Consider the following 10,467-nt stretch of genomic DNA (forward strand, 5'->3'; position numbering starts at 1 on the left):
TTGACACTAATTAATAAGCGTCATAAAAATAGGACATTTCTCGGTCGATAATTGGCCGAAAAATATCTTGCTGATGCAACACTTATTAATTAGTGTCCTGTTTTACTCTAAAAAAAATTAGTGTCCTATTTTTACAAGTCCGAAAGTTTTTGTCCTAATTTCCAAATCAATCTAAGTTACTGTCCTAAAAAACACTCGAACTATATATATATATAGATATAAAATATCAATTAATCGTTGATATTAAGCCCGATCGACTCAAGTTGCAGTACAAATATATTAATACAATATTGTAATTAATGATCAATAAACCAGGTTATGGTACTTTCACTACCCTCAACTTTATGCTTAACTAAACAAAGACGACATACATAGAGAGCTAAGATGATATATATATTATAGAAAGTTCTTTGAAAGTGAAGTGAGGTAGTGAAGGGAGCAAGAGGGCGACCCCTTTTTTTTCTCTATCCTCTCCTTTCATTTTCTTTCCTCTCTCACTGCTTTTTTCTCTTGTCTGATCGAAAACTGCTTGTAAGATTCCATGAGCAAGCTGATTTCAAGCACAAACATCAACAGGTAGACTACTCCATCTCTCCCTCAGAAGAAAGCGATGTTTCTCGGATTAGATTCAATCATATCCGAAGCTTGCTTTTCTTTAACAGCTTATACGTACAAACAAACTACTGAAATTAATTATTTGATTAAGTCAAGAAATCTCGAGTGTCAAAATGAAAATATTGGGTTTATTTTGTTTATGAAATTTGCTGCTGTTTTTCATAACTACTGACTGTTTGGCTGGTTTAAGTTGAGAGGGAGAGAGAGAAAGACAGCCAACCCCCAACCCAATTAGGCCAAATCTTAACTCACTTAGAAACTCTTGTGTGATGTGCAAATGAAAGATCTGTGACAGGTAAAAATTAAAGCACGGCGATTTGATGTTACGAGTGCAAGGTTTCGAGTTCGAGGCGCTATCGTCGCCGCAGCCAGACTCGGCCGGGCAGCCGCCGCCATACGACGCGGCCAGAGGGATGCTGACGGCGGAGATGATGAACCTGCAGCCGTGGCGAAAAGCAAGCACCGATTTTTTGGATGATCGGATCCAATCAAGTTACCACTTGCCTGCAGTAAATGAAGTGAGATCTAAGGCTAAGCAATAAATTACAGTGATTAATTCGGCATTAATGATGAAATATATATCATGTAATGGAACAGTACCAAATCATGAATTCTTCCTCATGCAGATGAATCCCGAGATAAGAGGTTCAGACCCTCATCGTCAAGGGTTTCATTTTCCGGTTCCGGCGGCGGAGCTGGCCTGGATCCCCAAGAGCGGCGGCGACTATGAAATGGGGAGAGCTGAGGCGCAAGCTGGACTTTCTTTGTCTCTACGAAGCTTGGATGCAGTGAAATTGGGTAAAATAGGTCTTGGAAATGGGGAATTGTACTACCAAAATGATCAAGGGCTTGAATCTTCAAACAAGTTGAATTGGTCTGAGCCGCAGCCTTTTTACTCTTCAATGGAGTCCGCCGGTAGAATCAACATCCTCGGGAATTCACCATACTTGAAGCCTGCACAAGAATTGCTGGAAGAGTTCTGCTGTGTTGGAAGAGGCCAGATCACAAACCCTAATAATTCATCAATCTTCGACTACGGCGGTGGCGGTGGCGGTGGCTCGTCGTCCTCCAAAACTCATCATCCTCCCATTATTTCGCATGTCGAAAGGTCAGAATACCAAAGGAGAAAGATCAAGTTATTGTCTATGCTGGAAGAGGTTTGTATCCATTTTCTCCACTTAATAATTTCGTACAAAGATCTCGCAAGGGAATTTCGAGAAATTTGTTTTAACAACACCCAATTCATCCACAATTCAGTATCACATTAACCAGTTATCTACTTGATCTTTTTCAAACATACAACTATGTATTACTATATAATAAGAAATTAATAATGTTCCTTAGCATGACAGACGTCTACAATTTGGGGTACATGTCTTAGGATTCATGGACATAATTATAAAAATCTAAGCTGGGAATCTTTTATATTCTGATTATAAAATGGTATATGAGTTATATGCTAGCTGCTGCTAGCTCAAGAAAATCTGATCTCAATCTTTCTCTCATTGGGGACCATTTCCAAATGATTCTTTCTTAATTAACCTTGAAAAATGTATTATTGTTATTAATTAATTTATTAATGCATAATGGTGAATTATTGGAACGAGACATCTGTTCTTCTTGTAGTGCTGGTTTATACATGTCAGCTTTAAACCAAATTTGGTACTATAAAAGAAGAAATTAAAAAGGGCGTAGTCAGTAGGATTAATTCTTTGAGCATTTAATTATTCTGCACTCATCTGTGCAGATTCTTCAAGATTAATTAGTTAATTCGCTTTTGTGTGTTGACACGCAATAATTGCATGTAAAGCACAAATGTGTTAACTTTGTTTCTACATTCCCTCTGCCGGGAAAAGGCTCCACACCTCGTAGGTTTCGACGCGCTTGGCTTTGTTATAATTTAGTAGCTAGTGGGATCATGCTATGGCACATGCTGATGAAATGAATTCAAAACCAACTTTATCTTTTGAGAGCAATATTAATTAAGTGCAGGTTGAGAGAAGATATGCGAGCTACTGCGAGCAAATGCAGGCGGTGGTGAAGTCGTTCGACGCGGTGGTGGGGCAAGGGGCGGCGCAGGCGTACACGGGGCTGGCGCGGAAGGCGATGTCGAAGCATTTCCGGTACATAAAGGATAGCATAGTTGGGCAGCTGAAGCAGGCGTGTGAAGCCCTTGGTGAGAGAGATCAGGCGATGGGGCTGACGAAAGGGGAGACGCCGCGGCTGAAGATGCTTGAGAAGAAATTTAGGCAGCAGAAGGCCCTCTACCATATGGGAATGGCGGATTCCGATTCGTGGAGGCCGCAGCGGGGCTTGCCTGACCGCTCTGTGCACATACTCAGAGCCTGGCTTTTTGAGCATTTCCTCCATCCGTACTCTCTCTCTCTCTCTCTCTCACACACACACACACAAACACACCATCACAATGAAAAGGTTAGGAGAAGCATGAACAGTGCTAATTAAGAATGGTTTTAGTAATACTAAGAGAATGGTAGATTGAAATAGGAGTAATAAACAAATATAGACAAATAGACGATTATTACAATTTTGAAGAATTTTAGATGTATAATAGGGTATTAGGATACTTAATTTTATAAAGCTTATATGTATTAATTACTAAATTATTCTTAAAATTTAAAATAACTAGTAAGCATATAAAAGATATATACTCAAAATTTGTTACAATAGTGATACACACTATTTCTCTTAGATTAAATATGTAATGGGAATATGATACACACTATTCCTCTTAGATTAAATATGTAATGGGAATATAGTAAGCAAGTACTTTTAGCAGTGTTTACTTTGCATGATTAAATATTTTTATCATAAAAAATAGAATTTTTCTAATCCAATCCTTTTCATGGGATAAGAATCAAACAAAATTAATTTGGATGATAAAAATAATTAAGGATCTTTTGATATCTCAAAATTTCAATCTATCAAAGTAAATAAGGAATTAATCTTATTATTTTTATCTATTAATGCTAATCCTTCAAAGTAAACGTCCCCTTAATCGGGTAGTAACTGAGTGAGATTAATTAATTTGCTTTATAGCTTCCATTAGTTACATAGAAGGTGCCGAAATTTCATATTGCGTAAGAATCCCATTTGGTTGTGAATTTGTGATGATCGTGAAAGGACGTACAGTGTATATATATTTGTTGCGTCTGAAATTTATATGTGATAGATTTTTTGTCAGGAGAGTTACTGGACAGACCTGGCTGGCTATTCGTGTATTTGTGTTACTGTGTGTGCATTCATTTAATTTTATTATGATATATATACGTCTAATTAATTAATGCTAACAAATTGAAATAAAAAATATCTCGCATATATAACATTGTTTGAAATCAGGTACCCGAGTGAAGCTGACAAACACGTGCTATCTCGACAGACTGGTTTATCAAAGAATCAGGTACGTATCATTACATATTTGGCATTTATAATCAATGTATTGCAAAGAAATTCTCATTTCGTCAATATATAGGTGTCTGAATAATTCGATTATTTGCATGTAAATTTGTCTGTGTTATCATGCAAATTTTAGGGGCATATGTAGTTTGACTTTATTCCTGGTGAAATTCAATTTCCTACAATTTTATATTTATTATTTTAATAGTATTTTTTAATAGTATTTTTTCATAAAAATAATTTAATAGTGTGTCATCGAGTCTCACTATTATATATTTATTATTTTAATAGTATTTTTTTCATAAAAATAATTTTTATTATAAGATGACTTATAATTAATTTTTATTTTCAATTTTAATAAAATATAATTAATTCCGATTTGTCAACCCTAGTAATGAATTTTGAACTAATAAAAGTAGAAATAAATGATAAAATAAACTATATGCCCTGACTAGCTAGATGTAACCCTAAGTTAATAATAACAAAATTAAACTAAAATACTAGTATAAAATGGAAATTGAAGAAAAAAAATATGAGAGAAAATCAAAAAATTCAAAGCGGAACATCAAATGAGGTAATACTGAATTAAGTGATTTTATGCTAACTGGTCATATCACATATGGCATAATTAAGAAATCAGCTGACTTGAGCAGGTTAATTATTAATTAGCTCTATACATTATGCTATACATATATATTTTGGCCACTGGAAATAGCTAGATCCCATAAAAGTCCAACTTCCATATCACTAATTTGTAGTTTTACCATATAACAGTGCTCGAGGGTTTTGTTAATAGTCAGTTTTCTAGAATTGTCTAATTAATGCATAGAAGTAAGATTGTTCGTTTGTTACACTCATATATAATTGAATGGCACGTGTCATTTAAGAAGAAAAATAATTTGGATTGATTCATATTTTTGACGAAGAAAAAATAAATTAAAAAATAATTTCCAGTAAGCTTCAGATTTCGTGTAGGGTTTCAGTAATACAACGTTAAAAAAATTATTTCCATATCTCAACAAGAATACAAAAACATAAGAGGCATGCTTGTGTGCTCCATGACACTAACACTTGCATTAAATGACATTAACACTATTTTGTTTTACAAATGACACTATTGCATTAAATGACACTAACACTAACACTATCTTGAAATGACACTAATAGTACTATTTTGTTTTACAAATGACACTACCATGTTATATAAATAACATTGTCGCGAAATGACACTAACACTATAACATGATAGTGTCATTTGTAAAACAAAATAATATTAATGTCATTTTAAGATAGTGTTAGTGTTAGTGTTATTTAATGCAAGTGTTAGTGTTAATGAGCACGATGCTCCAAGTAGCACATAAGAATTTGCGAAAACATAATTTTTGTACGCATCATCATCATTCATTTTGGTGCAATCATTTTATCCTGTTCCAGTCCACCGCAGATATAGGCGAAACATAAAGATGGTTAATTATTTGTAGATCATTTATGTCTATTTTGCATTGGAGATGCTATAATTAGTGGTCACATATAGTATTTATTTTGAATATAACTACGGGGAAAAGTACAGTAAACACATGATGACATTGATACATTATCTTTCTAGTAACTTACCTGTCATTACAACTAATATATAAATTGGTGATATAGAGAATTATGAATATATATACATATATATATAGAGAGAGAGGGTGCGTTTCAAATAAATTTTTTATTGTGTGAATTTTTCCACTCAATTTATAAAGTAATTGTACAATAAATTCCTAACTAAAATAATTTGTGATTTTTTTTATGGGACAGAGAATCCGACGAAACATATCTTGAGTATTTTTTTTGTTTTGTTTTTTGTTGTCTTTTTAAGTATATATTTGAGTATATATACTTAAAGGGGAAATGAGGGATAACAAAATTTTATGCCTTTAAATGTTTTATTTTTCATCCCACATTTTACATAAAAGAGAAGTTCATCATTTTTTCTTCTTTATTTTCACTTCAAGAAGGGATAATATTATGCTTCCATTTTAGTGTGGTAATATTATCCCTCTTTGAAGTGAAAATAAGAAAGGAAAAATGGCGAACTTCTCTTTTATGTAAAATGTGGGATAAGAAATGAAACATTTAAAGGCATAAATTTTTATTATCCCTCCATTTAGAGGAATAAAAAGCAAACACACCCAAAAAGTGGGAAAAATATGTTGTTTTATATAGCGCGATAAATATAATTTTAGGACGAATATGTAGCGTGACAAGTGTGGTAATATTTCTGGGCTGGAAGAAGTAAATGCAGATTATTGTAGGACTTTCCCTTTAACCAGAGAAAGATAGCTAAAAAAAACATTCTCACTGTGCATTAGATTTAAACATGTAAATGAGGTTTGAATTGGATGCTGCAAAAAAATTATTACTTGCGACAGTGTGCGTACTAACTCCCATAAATTTCAGGTTTCGAATTGGTTCATAAATGCTAGGGTTCGGCTGTGGAAGCCCATGGTGGAGGAAATGTACCAGCATGAGCTGCAAGATGAGGTACAACACGCCGAAGCAGCACAACCCAAGCTCACTCGTGGCCCGATGCAACCATTAATATCTTTGTCAACAGAAAACGACCATTCACCAAACAACATCAATTATAGGCAGGTGGCTCAACCGGGCGGCGAAGCTGCTAACTTTGGCGCACAAGCGGGGGATGTGTCTCTTACATTGGCACTTAAGCATTCCGAGAATTTACCAAGAATGAAACGCCTCTCTATTAAAGACTTCGAGGCCTACTAAAATTATTATAGTTATTAGCTAGTTTCGTGTGCGACACTGATTTGGAGTTACTTGTATATAAAGGAGTGAATATAAACTAGTACACTCGCCCGTGCGATGCACGACGAATATAGCTTTGCATCAAAATTAAACGATATAGTGTGTGTATCGGCTAAGTGATTAGAAATTAATGTTTAAAACCGAATGTCTTGAGTTCGAGCCCTCTGTGGCGCGACCTTTAAATTTTTTTATTTAATCATATTAATTTATAAAAAAAATTAAATGATGTATCAAATGAATAAAAAAATAAATATTAAATATAGTTAGAATATAAGTAAATGTAAATTATTTTTTCTTAAAAAATTAAAATAATCTACATCAATTACTCAGTAAAGATCCTTAATTTTATTTTATAATTTTCAAAAGTATCATTTTTAATTTTCCACCTATTTGATGGAAAACTTTGTTTTTCTTCCCTAAAATTATAGAATAAACACATCATTCAAATTAAAAGAAACGAAGAAATAATAATAAAAAAAAAGTATTCACATCACAATATATATTTTTTAAACATGAACTAATCATGCAATGTCATCTTATTAGAAAAGCTTCAATTGATCAGTAGGAAAATAAATTATATTATTAGAATTTTTTAGAATAGTAATAAAAGAATTGAATAATTATTTGATGCCAAAAAACAAATCCCAATAAAAATGAAATATATGATTTTGCTTTAGCTTTCTCCTTCAAACATACTTATTTAAATATATTTCTAAAATATTTTTTTTGCTAAAAAGGTATTATTTCAAAGTTTATAAAATTTTATTGATTATAATTTTGAACATGGTATATAAACGTATATTTATAATTATTTGTAAACTATTTAAAATACTTATAATGGCAATTGACATCACACATTATTATTATATAGTAATTAAATATCTTCATTCACAATCATAAAATAAAATTATTTTTGAAATTCTATTTTTCATATATTAATCCCAGCTGGACATAAATATGATTGTGTGTAAAATAGATATAACGTCAGCTGGATGGAAACAACGTCGTTTCAAGCTGTTAGACAATTAAAAACCCTAAAATTATTTTAATTCCTATTTTCGTTTTCTCCTAATCCTTATCTAATCATATTTTTTGCAGCAAAAAGAGTTTCTATCTATTACTTTGATTTCTTGGATTACTTCTTGTCATTTTCTCTCATTAGCTTCCTTCATCTCACTTTCTTTCAATTTAATACTTCTATTCTTAATTTATTTAGTTAGATGCTAATTTTAAACGTAAATGACATCATTTTAATATGCCCAAATTAACATTGTATTAGTAATCGACAAATATGGTACGTAGAATTTCATATAGTATTTCAGCACAAAATTTGACCAAAAAATAAGTGAGTATGCAAAATAAAAAATATATAATAATTGGATAATTTTAATATATATTTCAAAATTGATGTGCAAAGGCCACTAAATTTATATACAATAGTAAACCAAAGAGAAAAAGTAAACGTTTGTTTATTATTAAGGAGATGTGATATTTCCACAAAAGAATCAAAGGTATCTTTATGTTATGCTTAATAAAATAATTCAACATATAAATATAATGTTTCAATTATATTTATTTTTTTTTATCAAAAGAGAAGAGAGTAGAAACAAAATTTTGTAGTAGAGAAGGAAAGAGAAAAAATATTAATAATAACGACAACCTTAAAACAACCATATAAATAAGAAAAGACAAAAAAATATGAAAATTTGATTAAAAAAAGAGGAGAGAGAAAAAATAAACATCTTAAAATTTTAAAATATAATAATTTATTTATCTTAAATTCATATTTGATAATTTTTATACCAAATTAAAGATCTTGCATTTACCTTTAATTTAAGATATATACAATGAATATTTTTTTAAAATAAAATTTGATGTTTTTTTAAAAAAATCACAAAAATATGAAAAAGAGAATAAGAGAGAGAGAGAGAGAGAGAGAGAAAAAGTATGTATGGAAAATTGAAAGAAATCGTGTGATGAAAAGGAGAGAGGAGAGAGAAATTATATACTCCATAAAATTAGAATTTGTTGAATTTTATAAATACCCTTAACATGATTCATTAATTATCATTTTGCCACAAACTTTGTTTTCATATAATAAATAGATTATATTTTGGTGGTTAAATATAGAAATATGTAAGACTTGATTGTGAAGGGAAAGGAATTAGACTAAACCATGTACGTATTTTTTAAAATGAGTACTATTTCTGTATTTTAAATATTAAGATTTTCTTCAGTCAAGTTTTTTTTTTTTTTTTTTTTATATCAGAAAAAGAAGTATTCATAGAACCCATGGTAGGCATCAGAAATGCCCAAAGTTAATTACACAGGAGATGTGCCAAATTGCAGGAGCACCAAGAAGGAAAAGAATCCTTCCACTCAAAAATATCAAAAATAAAATTCCAACTCCACATTCTTGCTTTAATTTCTAAACAAGTACTCTTGATATCCCAAGCCTTTCCTTCGAATCGACCCTCGTTCCTTCTCCTTCACATATCCCAGATCAAGCAACTCCATACAGCCTTCAAGAATCGGTGCCATTTCTTTCCTTTTCCCAGATGAATAAAAGAAAGGAAGTGGTCCGAGATACTTGTCGGACGAGCTGTGGGCACGCCGAGCCATCTGTAGATGTTATCCCACACGGCCTCTGTTTTTGGACACAGAAGGAGAGTATGACTAACCGATTCAACGGCGTGGAAACACGCAGCACAACTCCGTTCAACGAGTCCAAGTTCAACGTTTCTCTTAATTAAATTATCGTAGGTTGATAACATGTTCTTCAAAGCTCTCCACGCCGTCATCCTTGCCTTCTGAGTTGTCGGGGCTTTCCACAACTTCTGGAACTGCATCGATGCGTTATCCAGCGACTGGTTCGTCTGGTTCTGATCCTTTATTGCGTGATATGCGGAATTTGTGGAATAAACTCCACCCTTGTCAGCCCTCCACTCCCAAGTATTTTTTTTACCTGCACAAGGAGAAGACCCAGAAAGCGTCTCCAGAAAGGAGTTAACTGACTCCACTTCTCTCTCCCTTAGTTCGCGTCTCCACTTTACCTCCCAAACCCATCTCCCGTCACACCATTTCCCCATATCCCTCACAGATGCCTTTCTATCTTCAGTCCAGTACTTTTCAATTGAATATAAATCAAACAAATTAATTCAAATTTGAAATTATAAAAAACTTTAGAATATTCTAAAATTCTAATCCATCTTAATAAAAATTAATTTATATACTAAGTTACATATTTAAATAAATCATTTATAGTAATTGAATGGCTCTCCCCTAAGAGATAATTGCAATGTATAATTAAATTTACATATATTAATTGTTAATTATTCTTAACTTCTACTTTTTATTTTATTTTAAAAAAAATGAATGTCGATTCTTAACTTAATTAATTTAAGTGAAAAGTTTGACATGTAAACAATGTAATAGCCAGGTACAATTGCTTGGTACAATTGTCATTAATCATGCATGTCCGCTCTGAATATATAGAGTGAGATTAATAATCATGAGTCATGACCTTTCCCTTGAGCAAAATGTATGAATGTAGGTGTTGGGTACACCGCACGATCGAATTGCACTTCATCTAGATTTTGATCCGCATCTTAATTCGAATTTGTATTT

General features: G+C 32.2%; 1 protein-coding gene across 2 annotated transcripts; it reads left to right on the forward strand.

Annotated features, from left to right (window-relative positions):
• Positions 1 to 305: 305 nt before the first annotated feature.
• On the forward strand, positions 306 to 9,035 carry LOC131010411 (BEL1-like homeodomain protein 4). 2 transcript variants are annotated; one of them, XM_057937922.1, is made up of 7 exons: positions 306 to 576; positions 911 to 1,133; positions 1,242 to 1,772; positions 2,608 to 2,987; positions 3,973 to 4,033; positions 6,472 to 6,880; positions 8,946 to 9,035. In XM_057937922.1, exons 2-6 carry the CDS (start codon positions 936 to 938, stop codon positions 6,799 to 6,801), a joined length of 1,500 nt encoding a protein of 499 aa, XP_057793905.1. In that variant the 5' UTR covers positions 306 to 576; positions 911 to 935; the 3' UTR covers positions 6,802 to 6,880; positions 8,946 to 9,035. The 2 variants fall into 2 exon arrangements, with proteins under 2 accessions (XP_057793905.1, XP_057793904.1); XM_057937921.1 differs by having other exon boundaries at positions 411 to 576; positions 900 to 1,133.
• Positions 9,036 to 10,467: the final 1,432 nt, after the last annotated feature.

Source organism: Salvia miltiorrhiza, chromosome 2, assembly GCF_028751815.1.
Source record: "Salvia miltiorrhiza cultivar Shanhuang (shh) chromosome 2, IMPLAD_Smil_shh, whole genome shotgun sequence".
In the NCBI taxonomy this organism is placed as follows: domain Eukaryota; kingdom Viridiplantae; phylum Streptophyta; class Magnoliopsida; order Lamiales; family Lamiaceae; genus Salvia; species Salvia miltiorrhiza.

Bases quoted from the DNA above. Each gene is read 5' to 3' on its own strand.
- LOC131010411 (XM_057937922.1), top strand. From the start codon at position 936: ATGTTACGAGTGCAAGGTTTCGAGTTCGAGGCGCTATCGTCGCCGCAG. The intron at 2,988-3,972 runs GTACTCTCTCTC...GTTTGAAATCAG, and splicing joins TTTGAGCATTTCCTCCATCC to GTACCCGAGTGAAGCTGACA. The intron at 4,034-6,471 runs GTACGTATCATT...CATAAATTTCAG, and splicing joins CTGGTTTATCAAAGAATCAG to GTTTCGAATTGGTTCATAAA.